Genomic DNA, 21,254 nt, shown 5'->3' with positions numbered 1-21,254 from the left:
AGGCGGGGAGGGCGACTCGCAGCACCGCTAATTCTAATTAATCCAGCGTGGTAGCGCGGCCACGGCAGGCCCCAAGCACTCCCAGTCTATCAGATAGAAATTCATAACTTAATTGAGGTCAGAGCCTCGAGCCGGCAGAACAAAAGTCTCCAGCCAGGACCAGCTAGATCAATAGTAATAAATATCTGACTGGGTGGCCTACAATTGGTGGTTGGAGAGCACACAACAAGTCTCACAGTCTGCACTGTGGAAGCCGAGCAGATGCATGAGCGGCGTGAGGCCGGCAGCAGGGCTTCTTATGGAGGCTTTAACTTCTCTCCGATGTGTCTAAATCAGACAAATGCTGCTTTACTTCCTGCTGGTATCAACAGTTTGTGTTTGTTTGTGTTCAACAGAGAGAGAGAGAGAGCTGTGCATGTAGATGTCCGTGCAGCTGATTTCTAATGGCATCACCTCTCTATGGACCCATTGATTTGATATTGTTGTGAGGAGTGTGGGCGGACTTGGACTGTTGATTTATTTATATAATGAAGCCAAACAGTGAGTCCGCATGTGCATGTGAGACTAACCTGTACTGACAGTCATTCTAAGTGAAGAACTTAGAAAATCTGCAGAGTATTAGGAGTTATTTTGATGAAATCCCTTTTTGTTGTCGGTATAAAATATTGGCTTTTATAGACACTAGCTTATTGTTTTTAAATCTGTGTCGGCATATTAGGAATGTGGTCGAATATAAACATGAAATGACAGTGTAGAAATGTAAAAAACAAACATTGTAGGTCGTATTAAATTGCAGTTTGTTCAACCGGCGGTCACTGACAAGCCCATTTTTGTTTTTTGTTTTTTCATTTTGAGTGTAAATCACCCCACAATGCACACATTTGTAGGACTGTCCCGAATAGTGGTTCTTGGTCTCCGGATATTGGTGCCCTATTAACGACGAATATCCGAATTTTCGTTCCGGAGGGGCGGGGGGCAAATATTCGGACACCAAAATTAATATCCGGATACCGCCGTAGCAAACGGATATTCGGGATATTCGGGTCCAGCCCTACACATTTGCATCTGAGTTTCTAGATTTTCAAACAAAAGTATTTGGATGACGGATGTTCAGGATGAAGAGGTTTTTAATTGCTCTCAACACAAATCTAAGCCTGATTCTTTGGTTTTGTCCACTGTCACACGGGAGTCGTAAAGGGAGAGCCTGTGGATGCAAATTTTTAGACATTTTTGTAATTAATTATTGACAGACATATTGGTGAATAATCCATTAATTGGTTACAAAAAATAAGCCCAGTGGACATTTGTCTTGTGCTAGTGTTGCTGCTTTAGTCCTAAAGCGCATCATTTGGACTGTAAAGGCGGTTGTGTTTAATACTGTATATCACTGCGATATAAAAACGCTGGCCAGAGGTCATTAAGCATCACATAAGTCTTTGTTGTGGTGGCCCGCCTTCCTGTGTTGTTGCAGTCTTAAAAAAGAGGCAGTACAGCAGCTAATCTACAACACATTGTCTGACAAGCATGTATAGAATGCAGGTTTTCTTTGTGTTTTTGAGCTTGTGCAGTCCAGGTACATCCTACCCTCTAACACTACATTTCAGAGTGTCTCACCGGAGCATTAAGATAAGATTCAGCGTTATTGTCATGAATGCTGTATACAGCAAGGTTCTGGACCACCTACAGAACTTTAAGCAACAATTTGCATGCAGAAATACAATTCTTTTCTTAATGCATTGCAGAGCTGATCAGATGTTGTTCAAGCACATACACTGGATTGATTTTAGTAACTTAAATGTACTTGAAGTCAGTATTATCTAAGAAAATGGTGTCAGATTTGGACTCGGTGTCGACATTTACAACAAGAAAAGCACTCGGAGCGCAGTGGGCCACCAAGGCTGTTCAGTTGTATCATTTCCGACGGATGAAATCTTTAATAAAAAAATGACGTCACGCAGAGTACAGGCGCGTGTTATACATGTGCACGTTATGCACAGATGCTGAATCACGTGACCTAAATATGTAGCAGGAGGCGGGAACTGATGGGACTCGGACACACACCCACATTTTAATCCATTGTTTCTTGTATCATTTCTGATGGATAAGTCCTGATAAGTCCTCAGCGGTGGATTTGTAGTAGGATCACAATCAGCTGATGTAGTGCTCACTTGTCATGGTTACAGTGACGATCCTTAACAAATCCTTGGATCCAGACTATAAGCCATATCACTGTCAAAATCTAATCACTTGGTCCTTGTGTCGGTTCTGACCGTCTCTGAAAATTTCATCCAAGTCCATTATTCTATTTTTGAGCAATGTTGCTAACAGACGGATTCACAGAAGGACAAACATACGCCGATCGTCACACAACTTCGCTCCTTGACGGAGTAAAAATAATAAATTACTTTCATCAGATTGGGCACAAAAAATACTTGATTGGGACATCTCTAGTTTGTATGACTGTATTTAGGCATTATTGTTTGTGTAAAAAAAGTCATTGCGATGTTATCGAACTTTTTTAAAACCGTTACATGTGTGTTGGTCATGGCCCCTCACACTCATCATGCTTTACTTGTTTGATGTTAGGCTGAAGCTAAAGATTACTTCCACTGTTAATTAAGCTGTCTATTATTTTCTGGATTAACCTATCAGTTGTTTGTTCTCTGAAACGTCCAAAAATGGTGATGAAGGTCCGTCAGTTTTTTTCCAAAGCCCAAAATGACAAATGTCTAATTTTATCCACAAACCACAGATAATCAGTTAATGTCACAGCTAGGCGATAAACGATATACTGTGTACAGAGTGATTTGGCCTCATCTACACAGTTTGGTGTAAGAGAAAGTGATTTGTTTGTTACACAACATAGTAACTGAGCCTCATGAAACTAAAACTCACACTGAGGCTAATCCACCCTAAAAACTGAGTCTTCTGTACTGGTTACTGCTACAACTAATGAATATTTTCATTATTAATCAATCATCTTTTGCCTGTAAAACACCAGAAAATAATGAAAAATACCTATTAAAGTATCCCGTTGCTCAAAGGAACTGATTTCATTTACTTTTTCTGTCCGACTGAAGGTTTAAAATGTTTCTTTCATACAGTATCAAGATTCATGATTGCAGCAATAAAAATGAAGAAAGCTGCAAAACCTTGCAGCCAGTAAGGTGGAAAGAAGAGAATGTGCAGGATAAGTCGCACGATAAATCAAAATTTTTGCAGAATGTTTGTAAAATCCGTGACAGTTTACGATGTGCACGAGATCCACTCTGTCGTAACTCACTAATTAGTTTAATAATCCAGCGTTGCTTGGACACACTGTGTGTGTGCTGCATGTTAAATGAATATTAAGTCTCACCGCCGTGTGAATATGGACTGCTGCACTTACCGAGGACCACGAGGCCGCCCCTTTTACTCAAAGAAAAAGTGTTTGGGACGGCTTCCTAAATAAGACTTTCTCCGTTTGTGCCAAATCCTCAGCTCACAAATCAGCATAGCATGTCAGAGAGAATATTTCACTTTAATCAAACCGAGCAAATTGTAAGCATTAGCATCTGTTCATGCACATTTTTCAACCAAAAAGCATAGTAAACCTCTATCGATATTAATTATGTTTGGTGCAGAAGTTGCAGCATTCAGCAAAAATACGCGACCTTCCTTTATGTTTTTATGGATCTCATGCAGCTCGGCTTGGGCCTGCTGTCGAAGCAAACAAAGAGCACTGAATCCTCTCGTCTGTGTCCTCTACTGTGGTGTCAACTACTTGTGTGATCACACACACACACACACACACACACACACACACACACACACACACACACACACACACACACACACACACACACACACACACACACACACCACGGCAGCTGATTGAAATTCTATGGTGGCGGCATTATTACACGTTTGTATCCCTCCCCTTTCCCAGCGCTGCCTCCTATAACTAATGGCTCAGTCAGCCCAGTCATAACAAATATCCAGCAAGATTCGTCATAATTGTGTGTGTTTGTGTGTGTCTGTGTTGTGTGTGTAATTGTGCAGCTGATCCTCCAGAATATATAGGCTCGTTAAGAAAGAAAAAGGCAGAAAGGTGGGAAAGTAAGGAGGAGAAATCTGTCGAGAATTGAGAAGAATAAAAATGAAGATCAGAATAAGATGGAGGGAGAAGCGGAGTAAACAAGAGACGTGAGGTCGAGCCGTATGATGATGTTACCAGGATATAACACTGATTTGGTTACGATTTTGCTGTTATGTGGTATTTATCTCGTGTTGTATTGGACCGTTGCTGGCAGTCAGTACTGAAGTATTTTATTACGTTTGCAGGTATATTATTCACTTTATCAGACAACAAAAAGGATTTCTATCATTAAATAAACAAAGACAGAAATATTACATAGGCTGTGATGGAACCACTGCCCTACTTCATGGACTAGCAAGGAAGAAGTTTGTATTTTATTCATCTTCAAAATAGTTTTCTCGTAAACTACAGCCGTTCTAAGGCTTGAAACCTTGATATTCTGATCAGTAGCCCCAAGTTTTAACCACAAATCCACCACTATTCTCCATTTTAGGCTAAATAAATATGAATTTGATTGTTATCTGAGATTTGAGAAGATGGACTACCTTCTTGGAGTTGGTCATCGCCATGTTGGTCTTCTGAAACTGGATGCTATGGTTGATGGATGAAAATTAATTGATTTGAGTTGGTTGTGGTTTCCGATTCAGATTCTTTGAGGTACGGATGGTTAGAGTTATTATAGACATTTATCTTAATACGTGAATAATGACCTACATCCAAAGTAGTTTAAATCAATCCACTGGACTTGAAGAAAGTTCCTTGAAGACGTTTCACCTCTCATCCAAGAGGCTTCTTCAGTTCATGCCATACATACTGTTTTTAACAAGCAATTAAGGTTGTGACACAGACTCTTTGACTACAAGTGGGTTTGTTGCCAACAGAGATACCAATGCATTGCTGCAGCTTCAGTAAAGTGTTGCTTTGAGTCTAGTAAAGTTACTTTAGTGTGCTGTAGCATGTCTAGATATCTACTAAAATGTTGTATTTTCCATCACAGAAGAGAAATAAAAAGCCCCTGTTCATGTTACTCTAACATCTTCTTGCATTCGTCATAGCAGAGTTGTCTAAAATACTGCTTACCTCAGATAAATACTGGCAGGAGAAGCCAGATGTGACAACAGGGGCAGTGGTTTCTTTTATGGTTTCTACTTGTGTGCCCTATTGCATCCTTGTAAAGTCAGCATTTGTTAAATTAAGACAACACATTTCGTGCCATTCTCCTGCTAATCATTTCAGCAGCAGCTGAGTAGGATAATAAAATAATGTCGGATATAATAATGCATTAGAAGATGGGAAAACCTGCAGGCATTCAACTCAAATGCAGACAGATAGTGGTGGATAAATGTTAGGTTTTTACACTGTTTAGATGCTAGCACGTGAAAAAACATTTTAAGGAGCCGATAAACAGAATCAAAATTAAACCTCTGTAATCATTCCTTTAGAATCTGGAACCAGTTTGACCTTAAAACATGCTTGGTCTATTTTACTCTATATTAAACCATAATTTACAATATGAACATCCTGCTGTATTAAAAAGACCTGTAAACTAACATTTTAGATCATAAGCTTATTAGCAAAATGTTTAATCGGATAACAGGTCGGGGTAGAAGTAGAGTCATTCTCCCATAGACTTCTATACAATCTGATTTCTTTTGGTGACCAGGAGAGGCGCCCCCTGCTGGCTGCTGGACAGAATGCAGGTTGCTTCAGTGTTGTTTTCTGTACAGTCTGTTGTTGCGGCGTAGCAGTGGTACATGTTGAGCTAGATAAAGGACTTAGGACTGCAGGAAGCAACACATTCTGATGCCTTTTGTTGGTATTTTGTGACGTTTGTGATTTTCTTCAGAAGGATTTAAGTCTCTTAACCATTTTCCTCCACTCAGCAGTCAGAACTCACCTCCCTGAAGGATAATACGAACACATAAAAGGCACACACAGCACTCGGCGTTTTATAAGTCACACCGTAAGCTGCTCTTATAGGATTCATATTTAGTACTTGCTGCACATTAGCCGGACTCGGTGAAATGAGAGCTGTTGCCGTGCCGTGTTAAAAGGCCCTATCAGACATAGATACAGTTATGAATCTATAATATGAGCACTCAGAAAAGAGCCAGCGCCTTGACAGTAATAGTGCAGCCTAAAGAGCCATTCCAGCAGGTAACAGTCCTCTTTGCCATCATCAGCTGTTGTTTCTTTCTTATTGGCCACTCACTGGGCCTTGCCTACACTCAACTATTTGATTTCCATCGTTCTTAACCGTCCACATAAATTGTCAGGAGCATTAAAGCTGTCCTCGACTGTTTCAGACGGAGGGGAGGGAGGGAGGGAGGGAGGGAGTGAAGGGGGGGAGGAGAGTGAGAGAGTGAGAGCTGGATTCAGACAGCGAGGGGAGGCGATGGGGGTGAGGAGAGAGAATAAACAAAGTAAGTGTTTTGCCTTCCATCAGTCTCCTGCAGTACTCAGCTTTATGAGTCCCTCACTCCAAATGCCTCAGCCGCAGCCCCCCGCCGCCCGGCCATTGATTTTCATATTACACTCTTTTATGTATTTATTTATTTCATATATTTCTTTTTAAACATCATTGATGAGCCGCAGGAGGACAGACGGGGCCTCTGGCGATGTTAATTCTCAGCCTCAACCCTATCCTCCTCCTCTGATGGCTTTAATGGAGGCTAAGGTGTCCCATGGGAAAGCTCAGCGGCGTGGGGAGGAGAGGGAAGTGTGGAGGGGGGAAGAAGAGGTTCATAAAGAAAACACGGCGAGAGATGGACATTTTGAGGAAAAGGAGGCTTCTTTTGTCTGGCATGGCAGAAACATGCAATGGAAATCTCACTGTGAGGGTTTTTTATAAGGGTTCTTCTAAGGTGGATGACTTCTGGGCGTTTTGTCCACTAGCAGATCTTTCAGGGTTTACCCCCTCTGAACTGCGATGCTCCTGATGGTGGCTGTGGGTCTAAGAGTGAAGGGAAACACCCCGGCACCTGAAGGACACCCCTGGGAGGTGTGAAGGGCAGCGAGTTTGGCGTCAGGCTAATTTGACCGTGGGTGGCAGCGCTCACACACCGAGTAGCAAGGTTACCTCTCCCTGCTCAGACGGGAGACCCAGATTCAATTAGGGCTGGCCCTAGTCTGCAGATCCTTTTAAAAGGGGGGCCTTCCCAATGCATACACGAGGATAAGCTCACACATAAGTATACGTAACAAACAAAGGGCATGTGCAGGCACACGCACGTCAATCTTATCCCAAATACCAACAATACTCATGTTCATACCCGTGAATCCAGTGTTTTCGTTGACACATTCTAAGTTATCTTATTTTAGAAACTACGCTCTACTGTGTTTATAGTTTGATCTCCAACCTTTAACACTGCTACTTATTTCTGATTGATTGCCCTAATGGCTCCTTTGTTTCTGATGACGATTAGGCCTTCCGTGATGCCAATGCCAGCGGATAAATCATCCTTGTTGCTTCTCACCGAACAAATTCTGTCATCTCAGATTTGAGAATCAGCTGCTGTGTTCTCAGAAACAATAAGTTTTAGAAGAAGCACAATAAATCATAATAGACAATTAGAAAAAGAGATGTCCCAATCAAGTTTTTTTTTGCCCCCAGTCTGATTCAAGTCCCTTAATATTTAGTATCTTTTAATCCGATGCTATTTTCCTGGATGGATGGATGGATGGATGGATATGTTATTTGTCCCCTTGGGGAAATTTAAGTTATCCAGTAGCTCACATGTTACCTACAAGATAGAAGGACGATGTACAAAAGAGCATGCTACTGATGTGAAAATTGTGCGGGTTGAATAAACAACATAAGGTGCCTAAAATGCTAGTATTTACAGAAGGTTGTTGCTCGAGGTACGGACCCGTACCCGTAGCCTGTGGACTACGGATATGGCATTTGCCATTTGCCAATCAGATACGCGAGATCTGGTCACGTGACTCCCGGTAGACGCTAGCTGTACGGACCCGTAGCATCGGTACTGCAGGTATGGACCCTAAACCTGACCCTAACACTAACCCTAACCTTAACCTTTGCTTACCTTTCAACAGTTTGCAGTGGTTAGCAGCTTCTTGACTCGCGAGACTCGCGTACGGGTCCGTATCTGTCTGGCAGATGGAAAGTGCCGTACCCGTAGCCTGTGGGCTACGGATACGGACCCGTATCCATAGACACTACTTTTACAGAAATGTGCAAAAATGCTGAATATTTACGGTGAAGTGCAAATCGGCAAAATTACAGAATGCGATAAATAATGCATTATGTAGTAATACTCGCTTCATGTGTTGTAGATTAGCTGCAGTACCTGGTTGATCCACCAGGTGGAGCCTCTCATTGTTTAATTCTGTAGCGACCTGAGGAGGCGTCGCTCAGACTACAGAAAGTTATGTGTTAACAAGCAAAGAGAACTGTAGGGGTTTAGCTCGCTACAGGCACCGTGACAAAGACTTCTGAGTTGAATAAAACCCATTCAGGATTGATTAGGACAGCTGTTCCTGATTTTTCAGATCCGATCAGAACAATGCTTAGAATTTGTTTGCATCAAAAGAGAAAAATCTAGCATGTTAGTGTCCTTGAAAGGGAGAATTATTAAGCTGAACTGCTGTGTCAATACTATAACTTGGATAGTAAAGTAGAACTATAGCTGTGCTACGTTTCTGCAGATTGATTTTCTTACCAGACTGAAAGCCATAATGCGACACGCGAAGATGTCACGTCTTTGAAATGATCAGCTGTACAGTATGAGTGGTTTTTGGTACTTTTCTGTTGTGTTGGTCGTCTGGTCCATAGTTTTGGTGTCACAGTCGCTGCTCCGCTCACAAACTGAAGGGTCTCCTCCTCCTTCATCTGGCTCAGATCTGTGCTCTGTTTTCTGATTAATGGCACCTGCTCATCATAATGCTATCTGCTGGAATCTGCATACCAATGATCCCAGTTGCCTATCGATTCACCCCTCATCCACCAACACACACCCTGGAGGCCGAAACACACACACACACACGTACATTCATCCTCCCCTCCCTCCCCGACCACTGTCATTATAAAAGTCAGCAGCTGCTGCATGCATTGATCATAAATCATAATTGCTTGTTCATTTTTCCCCACTTGTTTAATGTTGCTGTCAGGGACAGAAGGGGGAGAAAAGGGGGGAGGCGGGGAAAGGAAGAGAGGAAGAAAAGCCCAGAGAAAGTTTAGTGAGATGCAGAAAAATGGAGTGAAAAAGGAGAGCTGAAGGAGGGATTGTAAGGAGAATGTTCCGGTGGCTGTTGGATGAACTGCAGTCGTGAAGTTGTAGCTCCATTTTCACAAAAATAATGAAAGCCTCCTCTTGACTGGCAGTCGTCTTGGCTCATGTTTGTGAACATTAATTATGTTAATTTCTTAAAATGCCCCTAGTAATAATCGTAAATTCCTCCACGTAGAAGTATTTTCATTTTCTGACGCTAATGTCGTTGTGTGCCAATAATATTTTGTCCACCTTAAAATGATGGCGTTAACGTTTTGTCATTGTTGAGAATGCGTCACTCCGATTAATTCAAATTAGAAAGAACCAACATGGCAGCACACTGACATTTTCCCCCCTAATTTAAGAAAGAGACAGGGCTGTATTTACGATATGCACACTGAGAATACTCTTTGGTCTTCACAGCTGATGGTGGATTTGTCAGACCTTTTAACCTCGAACCACAATCTCCTCTCTGGCTCAGACACAAACAAACAGACTGAATTCTAGTTTCAAGCGGAGATACACTCGAGGGACCTCTGTGTCCTAGTTCTGTCCCCGACTGAGTTAAGATTCCGCCTCTGATACGGCCCTGATCCCTCCACGTAATCCTGCTGTGAAGTTTAGCTCAGTCTGAATGTTTGCAGTGTATCTTGTCCCTGGAGAAAACAAGTTAAACCACTTTCCAGAAATGAACACATCATCTGTGTGTGTGTGTTCTTCTGCAGATAAACAGAGCTGCATATCCAGTTTTTATTTGTTCCCTGTTGACTGTGAGGTGTCTGGACACTCAGATTTTTATGAGAGTATGACAGAAAAATGCCTCCAGGGAACACCAGATCCTGTGTTACTAGGAAAAATAAACCCTAAAAGATCAGTTTTCTGCCCCGAATCTGAACTGTGTCGTTTAATATTTCGTCATTTTTGTTCTGATTTTATGCCATGTCTTGGATAGTACACTCTTTAAGTGTTGTATGTTAGCTGTAGTATCTGGTTGTACCTCATTTGCTGTTTAATACCAGAGGAGGCATCATTCAGACGACAGAGCATAGAGAGCATTGTGGGACATCGGCTAACAATGGGTACCATGACAAAGACTTCAGTGAGGCTTAATGACCTCCAACCAGAGTCATGTATTTGAGCCAAACTGGGATCAGCCAACACTGCTGTGAAATTTGTACTATAGCTACCTTTATAGCCAATATTATGTGTCCGTTGACCAACTTCAGAGTCCACAGAAATACGCTTTTGTTCAAAAGTTTGCGGTCACTCATCTGTTTAAGATTCAGACAATCAATGCTATAAGAACAGACAACAGGGACAAGTCCTGTCAGCGAAGACAAGAGCTTAGTGCAGTTTTTTGGATGGTTAGATATAAAAAAAACAAAAAACAAAGCTAACAACGAATTCTTTTTAATAATAATGAGTCTACAAGTATTCAGGTCAGACCATCCAACTCTAACATGCTACACACAATATGGTCAGTTCTTGTCAATTCAGAAAGGGTTCAGAAAATGTTTTTAGATCATTGTCATATCTGCATGGGAGCATCTGTACAGCAAAAATCAGGAACGTTTCCAGCAATCATCACTCCTGTGTTCTAATGCTACATTGCTTTAGCTAATGGTGTTGAAAGGCTCACTGATGATTAGAAAACCCTTGTGCAGTTATGTTAGCACATGGATAAATGTGGGAGTTTTCATGGAAAACATGGAATTGCCTAGGTGACCCCAAACTTTTCACTGGCAGTGTACACCCCCTGTCAAAAGTTTTAGGACACTTTCTCATTCAAATAAAGTAGAACCTGTCCTACAACTTTTGACAGGGGGTGTATCTACCAAATTTGGTACACATATGCAGCACATCAGGCTGAACAAAAAAGTCAGTGACAGCCACATTCCAAACCCAACAGGAAGTGAGCTATTTTGTGTTGAATGTCAGATTTTGCCCATTTTTCATTTTTTTCTAGAGCGAACTCCTCCTAGGGGGAAACTCCAGTTCACCTCAAATTGGGCCAGTACATACAGGAGGCCTTAATGATCCAAAGTTATTAAAATCTTTTTCCAAAGTCAAAGGGCGTGTCCGTGGCGGCCTCTGGAATTTTGATCCTTCGCCATGAAATTTCAAATGCTGTGTAAATGCCCTGAACATGCTCCAATCTGCCTGAAACTTTACATGTATGATCAGAGTCCTGCCCCGATCACATCCATATGATGAAATACACCCCCTGTCAAAAGTTGTAGGACAGGTTCTACTTTATTTGAATGAGACAGTGTCCTAAAACTTTTGACAGGGGGTGTATGTCTGCAAAATTATTTGGTCTCGGACTTTGTTTTTCTTCTTCTTTCAACCAATTTCGAACCAGTTACAGTAAAAACTAAGACTGCATGTCAGATCTCTCCATATATCCGTAAATCACTGCCTTTCTCTTCCATCCATCTTGCTTCACATCATTTTGCGGGTTAGAAATGATAGATCGGCGAGTCTCAAATTCAGGCAAAGCTGCAATCGTCCTGATAGATCCATCCCCATACATGCTGCTCCTAAAGCATATTGCTGCGCCCCATTAGGCCGACACGACGCTCAGCGCTGGATCTGTGCTGCTGCTATTGTGCAAGCCGCTGCTTTATTGAGCACTCTGCTGACATCCAGCCCAGCATTTCTGCACCGCAAGGGGAAACTTTGGATGACATGTAAAAGCAGAGGTTTGGTGCGACATGCCTCCGTAATGGGATGGGAACAGGGGTGCACCGGAGAGCGGAGGGGGAGGCTAACTGCAGGTATTGTGGGTAAATGGGGGGGAGAAGGAGTGTCTCTTCCAGGCTGCTTCCAAAGCAAATGGAAGACAATCCAATTTCCTGTGATTCCATCAAGCCTCCGTCCTGGATCCAGGGGCATTAGGGAACGCTGAGAGGACAGGCCGCTGACCCCTCACATGAACATGCAAGAGGCATGTAGGCTGCACACGTGCACTGGCATGATCAGCACACGGTAGATCCTCTAACATGCAGGGACTCTTTATTCTTTTCTTTTCAGTCTCACTAATCCAAATTATCACCATGTTTATCATCATGTTGTTGATTGAACAAGGAGATGAAATAGTCTTTGCAGCAACAAAGAGAAAAGTGGATGTCATGCAGTTATTCCATCAGAACATTTAGAAAAAAAATCAAACAAAATCCTGTGAAATTTGTTGGATTTTTTCACATTAAAAAACATTAGAAGCTTTACTGATATACATGTAATAGTTTTGGATATTTTTAGGATTTTTTGTAAGATTTTTAGTCATTTTTTGATTTTCTTTTTTTCCCAAATTTGTTATTTTTTTAAGTAAAACTTTTAAGGGAAACTTAAGGAACTATTGGAATTTTCTTCCTGAAGGTTTTGCAAATTTTCAGAAATTTGAGGAATTTTTTTTTACTAAATTTTTGTATTTTTTCAGACAAGGAAACAATGTTTTTTGGTTTTTGATATAGAATAAAATGTCACAAAATGAAAATAAAGTTATGTTGGTTTAATGTTCACAGCTGATTGAGCAATAATAAAACTGTGAAGTTGCGTTTTCGATGTGAGGTTTTGCTTGTGCATTGTCAGCCACATGTTCCTGCTTTTGTGTGCTTGTTGAACAACGAACTGCAGATTAGCGCTTTGGTCAGATTAGGGCTTAAACCCCTCACACTTTAATTATAACTGTATGTATTTACGTGCATCAAGGTCTTCCGCTCGGCCTCGGCTGTAAACATCTGTCACTGCTCCGCCATGCTGGGCCTTTGTGTCTGCCTGTGCAATAAAATACAGAGAAAATTAGTTGAGTTTAGTAGGTTTTTTCTTCGATTTAATAAATATAATGCAGCATCCCTGTTTTTATATTTACAGAAAATGCCTGGATGATAAAATTTTTACCCTCCATGCTACTGGATGTAGCCGCATTTGCCAATTTTACTGCACTTCCGCCCACTGTTCTGCAGACTCGACATCATTGTGACAGACAGACGCGGTGTTCGCAGTACATCACAGGTTGTGAGGCGACTCGCAGACAGACAGCATTGTTGTCCTGGGTTAACCGCTGCACGCTTTCCACGCTGCCGGCGATTTGCATCTGCGCTCTGTGATCCGCCCAGAGGGAATAGAAAGCTCTAATCCAATCAGCAGGTCCCCGAAGTGCTGCCCCTGAGAGACGGAGAAAAACACAACAATAGGATCACTCTGCACCGGGCCCAGCCGGGGAGGCAGACAGCAAAGACAAGGGAAGGAAATGAGGGATTGGACAGGAAGGGGATTAGGACTGATGGAGGAAGGTGGAAGTAGGAGGATCATTCGGTCGCAAATCATCACGTTTTTAGGAGAATTTCTGCTCAAGCCTCTCTGATTTGCCCGATTTTTCAATAGCACGAATGCAATATATGGATATTTATGGAAATTTTAGCTTGATATGTACAATATTTTCCTTTCAGCACAGTTTTTGCACAACCAACTCATGAACTAAAAGCCTCAAATTTGAACTGCTGTTTCTCATCACGTCACCAATTCAGAATCTATTTGTGAAATTTCAGGTTTTTTTCATAGCATAAATGCTGTATATGCACATTTGTGAAGAAATTTGTGAAATATTACCTTGATCTTGAAATACTTGCCCATCAATGCTCTTTCAGCAGATACTTTATAAGCACTGAACTCAAACTATTAAAGGTAAAAACCTGAAATTTTAGCTTTTATTTCTCATTGTGTCGCTAATCCAGAATCTGCAATACTAATTATTTAAAAATGAATATCTATAAAGGTATTTGTGACATTTTGGCCTGATATATGAAGCGCTTTTCAAGATAAATCTTTTTTTAAATAACCCAGCAAGTTAAGCAAGTTGGGGTTTTTTCACATTGAAATTGGAGGCTGTTTGAACAACAATATCTCAGGAACTGATAAAGGTAAAGGCCTGAAAGTTTCACTGTTATTTCTCATCAGGTCATTGATTTAAAATGTGCAGTGTTAGACAAGTAGATTAAATAATTCCTAAGACTGAATAGAGAACAGTGGGAAAAGTAGATGTGGGATGGTTATTCCATACCTTTGACATTTTTATAGCCTAAAATACGGATATTTTTCCAGACATTTGAGAAACTTTAGCTCAATGAAATATATAAACAAACACTCATTATATTATACAGTCGCATAATAACGACTGATTTTTGAAGTTGAAATGTGAGAGACAATTGGAAGAAATTGTCATACAAAGTCCCATCTTTGAGCTCACACTGACAAAAACAATCAACCAGTGACATTTTCTGAACCACATGTACACCACTGTCAAAAGTTTTAGGACGCTTTCTCATTCATTTGAATGAGAAAGCGTCCTAAAACTTTTGACGGGTGTAGCTGCATGTCACGTTAATAAAAAAAAAAACACGTAGAATACTTTTTAATATGAAAAACCTGGTCACAAAAATGAATAAACAAATGTATATTTTGTTGAATTTCCATATGGATTGAGCAGGTATGAGAAGTTATACCACAAAAGACAAAAGTCTCCATAATCTCATCCTAGTCAAAAAATGCAAAGCCTCAAATGTTAGTGTGCGATAAAGTGTGCTGAAAGTGGGTTTTGTTTTTAAGTTATCTCAGAAAATACTTGGCAAAGCAAGCTTAAGTTTCATACAGACCATTTTAAATTTTCATAGTTCAATTCAATTCAATTCAATTTTATTTATATAGCGTCAATTACAGTCAAATCGTCTCAAGACGCTTTACAGAACCCATATGCCTGACCCCCAGAGCAAGCCCAAAGGCGACAGTGGCAAGGAAAAACACCCTTTTAACAGGGAAGAAACCTCGAGCAGAACCCGGCTCTAAATAGGGGGGACCCATCTGCCTGCTGGCCGGGCGGGTTGAGAAGAACAGAAGAGGGCAAGGGGGAGGGATGGGAGAAGAGGGAGGGGTGAGAAAGCAAGGAAAACACAACACACATTTGAATACATGCATGACAGGATATGTGACACAGACAAAGTATAAGCTAACATTGAAAACTGACTCATAGTTTACTCTTATGATGTACGGCTCTGACATTAAACATACTCCTTATATAGCTAGCAGTAAAATTCAAACAGTATGTAAGTTAGCATAACAGTATATTGAAGGCGATGCAGAGTTGACTCGTGGAAAAAGGGAATTGGAAGCAGAGGGCTGGTGGAAGGTCAGTAGCAGCATCCCACAGTGGACATGGTGGAGACTGGACCAGCTGGTGGAACATCGACCGCAGATCTGAAGCATCCAGCTCTGGGACCAGGGACACTCGGAGAAATAGCACAGGGGGAAACAGAGTGAATGTACTGCAATAACGGTATACATATTAAATGTAAAGGTAGATAGAGAAGGGCTCAGTGCGTCAAGAAAAGTCCCCCAGCAGCCTAGGCCTATAGCAGCATGACTAGGGGCAGAACGAAGGGACGTCCAAGAGGGAGTCAGCTGTACAATGAAGACACAAGCCGAACCTCTGTGGGTCACCCAGTCAGCCCCAACTATAAGATTTGTCAAAAAGGAACGCTTTAAGCCTGGTCTTAAAAATAGAGAGGGTGTCTGCCTCCCGAACCCAAACTGGGAGCAGGTTCCACAGGAGAGGCGCCTGATAACTGAAGGCTCTGCCTCCCATTCTACTTTTAGAAATTCTAGGAACAACAAGTAAGCCTGCAGTTTGAGAGCGAAGAGTTCTACTAGGATAATAAGGTACTATCAGATCTTTAAGATATGATGGAGATTGGTTATTAAGAGCTTTATATGTCAGAAGAAGGATTTTAAATTCTATTCTGGATTTAACAGGAAGCCAGTGAAGAGAAGCAAATAGGGGAAATATGATCTCTTTTGCTAACTCCTGTCAGTACTCTCGCAGCAGCGTTTTGGATCAACTGTAGATGTTTGAGAGAGCTATTTGGACAACCCGATAATAAGGAATTGCAATAGTCAAGCCTGGAAGTAACAAAAGCATGAACTAATTTTTCTGCATCACTCTGAGACAGAATGTTCCTGATTTTTACAATATTACGCAGGTGAAAAAAGGAAGTCCTACAGACTTGCTTTATGTGTGAGTTAAAGGACATGTCCTGGTCAAAAATAACTCCAAGATTCCTCACAGTAGTACTGGAGGCCAATGTGATGCCATCCAGAGTAACTATTTGCTTTGAAAGCGAGTTTCTAAGATGTTTGGGGCCAAATACAATGACTTCAGTTTTGTCTGAATTTAGCAGTAGGAAGTTAAAAGTCATCCAGGTTTTAATGTCCTTAAGACAATCTTGCAGTCTAGCTAACTGATCAGTTTCATCTGGCTTCATAGATAAATACAATTGTGTGTCATCTGCATAACAATGGAAGTTAATACAATGCTTCCTAATAATATTGCCTAAAGGAAGCATGTATAATGTGAAAAGTATCGGTCCTAAGACAGAACCCTGAGGAACTCCGTGATTAACTTTAGTCTGCTCAGAAGAGTTATTGTTGACATGCACAAACTGGAACCTATCTGATAAGTAGGATTTAAACCAATCCAGTGCTGTCCCTTTAATGCCAATTGAATATTCTAGACGCTGTAATAAAATTTTGTGGTCGATTGTGTCAAACGCTGCACTAAGATCTAACAAAACAAGTATAGAGACTAGTCCATTATCTGATGCTATGAGAAGGTCATTAGTAACTTTCACTAGAGCTGTTTCTGTGCTATGATGCACTCTGAAGCCTGACTGAAACATTTCAAACAAATTATTCCTTTGTAGGTGTTCACACAATTGATTTGCAACTGTTCTTTCCAGAATTTTAGAGAGAAATGGTAGGTTGGATATCGGTCTATAGTTAGCTAACACATCTGGATCTAAAGTGGGCTTTTTAAGCAAAGGTTTGATGACAGCAACCTTAAAAGCCTGTGGTACATAGCCTGTTACTAGAGAGAGATATAGTTATTGATAAAAAAAAGTTTAAAGTGAATCAGAGATAGTCGAGCAGAAGGCCTCTGATGGTCTGAGATGGGATGAAATTAGAAATTAGAGGAGTGAATAATGGAAAAATAAAGTAATGAAAATAAAATAGATGAAGGAGGTGTGGTTTGGTGGAAGGAAGAAGGACACGGAAGTAACCAAAACAGAAAGTCACACATGAGGATCTGCTGTTGGAAGGGCAAAGGTGGAGAGACTAATGAATAATCTCTCCATAACCGTTTCAGTAATTTGGACCACTGCAGTGACATTTTCTGGGATGGAAGGAAATGCCACTCCGGGCTTTTAATCCGTCTGCGAGCGTTTGAAACCATTGTACTTGGCTGCTCTTGTTCTTGGGCCGTAGGCAACAGTTTGACCATTTATCATCATTATGAGGTGCAAAGGCAGGACGGAGCAGTGATTAAGAACTGGATCTGCTGTTGATGATGCCTGTCTTGTATTGTCTTGTTCTACGTGCACACATACATACTTCCCTGCCCCTTTCCCCAGTCCAACACTCCTTACAAGAATTATATCTCTGCCATTGACCTGTTGACCCTGAGAATCATTTTTACTGTTCAGAGGACACCCCCCCCCCTTATACTCACACACGTGTATGCAACAGACCACCTCTGGTTTCCTGCTCACCTCTGACTCTTCGTCTTGTCTGAGCTTTGAGTCGGGGTCACATAGCCTTCACGGTTGAATCATTTAGAGGAAAGTGCTGGAAACATTTCAGACTTTACTTCATGTCAGCAGATACCAAGAAGAAACCAAAACCAACATCAAGAAAAACACTCAGAGAGCGTGGTACTCCGCCAAGGCTGCTCAGTCCTTGTATGATTTCAGACGGATAAGTTCTGCTAAGTCTGCAGTGCCCTACAACCAAAGATTTTAAAAAGAAAATATTTTATTTAGCTAATTCAGGACTCCAGGCTAACGTTTCCACCGGTAGCACTGGTGTCACCAACTTTCTCTGTCGGTTGCACCAGCGCATGATGGTCATTTAATTGTAGGAAACCCAATATTGTAATTGGTGTTTCTGTTTGTGTGATTTTTAGCAGCAGGATTCAAATGATTCCATTGGCATAAGAAGCCACAAAGAAGAACTTTGAGCTTCCTGTGTTTCTGTTTAGTGTCACTATTAACCTTTTTTTTGAAGACAGAAAACAGTTTGATCTGCTTCCCCTTGCTAGGTTTAGTTAGTTTAATTGAATTTGAGGTGTGTTCAGCTGTAATAACAACACACACACACCTGTTCGCACTAACGTGTGGCAGGATTTCTTGGGATTTCTTTGTAAGATGCAGCTTGGTACTGATGCTACTCTGGTGCTGTTTTGGATCATTCCATATCATTTCAACCAGTGGTCCCCACCTGACCCTCTCAGATTTTGCTAAGTTTTTACATACATTTAGTACATTATATATGATGGGAAAATCCAAAATTTGAATGCTTTATTGTCATTAGTTTCAAAGTTATGGTCATTTGAAGTAGGTAGGGGGTACCCTATTATTGCAGCCAATATTAAGACTTGAAATTTTCGACCATTTTCAGACTTCTATAACTTCTGAACAACAAAAGATAGAGATCTGAATTTTTCAGAGTCATTTCACAGTGACCTATAGTCCTCAGAAATGTGAAAATATTTACTTTATATTTATAATTGCATGTTACAGAGAATGACAAAGTTGTGATTTTATCCATCAGGAACTTCTAAACTGCTACATTTGGCCACCCATTACACAAAAACTAATCATCATATCCATTAGAGATTTTATGTGGTATAATTTGGCTATCTAAGGATTGGATCTGTATAAAATGAAAGTGCTATGGTATGTAATGCATGAAATATGAAGAGCTAAAAATCAAAAATATCTGTCCGACCTTCAGATTCAAAGGTCAACATTAAACATAGAAGGGTTTATAGAAGCAAGTTGTGCTTGGTGTCAAAATTTAGGGAAATTCCTGTAATTTCACATGATGTCTTTTATTTTTTGATACCACCTATCCCACATGCTGATATTGACCTTTGAATCCGAAACTAATGACAATAAAGCATTCAAATTTTGGATTTTCCCATCATATATAATGTACTAAATGTATGTAAAAACTTAGCAAAATCTGAGAGGGTCAGGTGGGAAGTTTTCTTAAAATTGGTTGATTTCATACGGAATGACCCTTTTATTACCTTAGCATGTTGACTTCTGGTCGCTTGTTCCTTCAGGTGTACCAGAGTTTAAAGTCACCTGCAAGGTAACAGGTTTCACTTGCGGCCCACGTGTTCCTTTAATCAATATCTCATCTTCTTATAATCCCCCTTTGGTACAATGAAAACATGCCACCCTTTATCCAGCCAGAACAAGTTAATTGGTATTCTAGCAGGTGCAAGTTTTCCTCTTGGGGAAGTTTGAGCTGAGTAATTTACAGCGTCCCTCACAGCTCAGTGTTGGTATTATGCCTGATATCATTCTTTGTATTTGCACTCACTGGAGGATTTAATTCTTCCTCAGTCACAGGTCCGTCGAAATAAACGCTTGTTTTTGCCTTTTACAGGATAATGAAGGACAGACGGCGCTACATTATGGTAAGAAGGCCTCTCATATTAATCTCCACAGTCCAGAAATGTTGCATACACTCTTTTAAAAAACACCATTCATTTTCTGCTTTTTTTTTTCTTTCTTGCTGTAAAGCTTTTCTTGCGTCTATTTTTCAAAAGGCAGATATCTCATTTTCGGAACAAAACTCTCCACATTTATCGTGCGCTTGACATCATTATGTCGTCTGCGTGCGCGCTCTCTTTATACACAGCGGCTTGTTTACTGTACACACCCGCTCTTCGCCCAACGTTCGCCTCGCATTCATCATCTCGTCCTCCCACTCTCCCGCCTCCATCCCTCATCTTTATTTTCCTGCACTTGTTTTCCACCAAGTTTCTGTCATTTTATTTCTGCTCCATGCTGTGGAGGGTGCATACGTGCCCTTTGGTATGTGCACGTGTGGTAGATGTGTGTGTGTGTGCAATAATCGCCAGACCTCCCAGAGGAAATCAGCAGTGGTCCTTAGACTCCCCTGACCCTCTGGTGCCCCAACACACATGTCCCAGAGGGGCGGTTCTCATGTCCTCTGAGCCTCTGCTCGTGTGTTCGGCTTCACCATCTGTCCCCCGGCTTTGGTGGCGGCGGTGGAGGAGGAGGAGGAGGGTGAACGCCGCTCACAAACACACACATGTAGCCACCGGAGGAAGCCCCGAGGATGAGGCATAAAAAGATGACTAATAAACATAAGCGATGAACTCCAAGAGACAAATAGCAGAGAATGAAAATTCATTCCCACCTCTCTTTGCACAGGGCCACAGTGGCTGGCAAGTGATTAATTGAGGGTTTACTGCTCACCATAAATTGTTCTCCTCCTCTACGGCTCCCCTGAGGGCTCGCCACTTTTTACAACTCAAGGCCCGGGCGAGACACGCGCCATGCACACCACCGGCTAAATAAAATACTGTTTAGAGCAACAAGAGGAGGAGGAGGAGGAGGAGGAGGTCTGCAGGCACGGCTGGAAAAACGAAAAGGAAAGCAGGCTTTGTTGGTGTGATTTCACGCCTCACACTGTGACTTGAACACACACTTGCTGCATGCCGACGTACCACCGTATCCTCACACACACTCCCAGCAGCCACCTCTGTGCAGGAGGTTAAGAGGCCCGGCTGTCAATCACGGCGGCTGCTGACATCAGCGAACATGGCGAAGCAGCAGCAGCGACTCTGCTCTTTAAGAGGAGCCAGCGATTGACACCGACAGAGCAGAGCACTCAGAACAAGAGCAGGGGGGCGAGGTGCATCAGGAATGAAGGGACGCTCTAACTGGGTTAAGAAAGTGCAAGCCGTCCCCTCCTCACCTCCTCCTCCCTCCTCCACTCCCACGCCAAGAGAGAGAGAGAGAGAGGAGACCCTTTTAGTGGGGCACAAATTGCCAATGGGGCAGAAATGAAGTGTT

General features: G+C 41.6%; 1 protein-coding gene across 1 annotated transcript in view; it reads left to right on the top strand.

Moving 5' to 3' along the window:
• Positions 1-21,254, top strand: part of acbd6 (acyl-CoA binding domain containing 6) — a 51,824-nt gene that overhangs the window by 29,138 nt on the left and 1,432 nt on the right. The window contains exon 7 of the mRNA XM_022207355.2: positions 19,816-19,846. Within this exon, the coding sequence (XP_022063047.1) occupies positions 19,816-19,846 (31 nt within the window). The remainder of the gene's footprint in view (positions 1-19,815; positions 19,847-21,254) is intronic.

The sequence above is a fragment of the Acanthochromis polyacanthus genome, chromosome 4, assembly GCF_021347895.1.
Source record: "Acanthochromis polyacanthus isolate Apoly-LR-REF ecotype Palm Island chromosome 4, KAUST_Apoly_ChrSc, whole genome shotgun sequence".
NCBI classification, from domain to species: Eukaryota; Metazoa; Chordata; class Actinopteri; family Pomacentridae; genus Acanthochromis; species Acanthochromis polyacanthus.
Note: the sequence above shows the minus strand (reverse complement) of the source record. Positions and strands in the feature narration are given on the sequence as shown.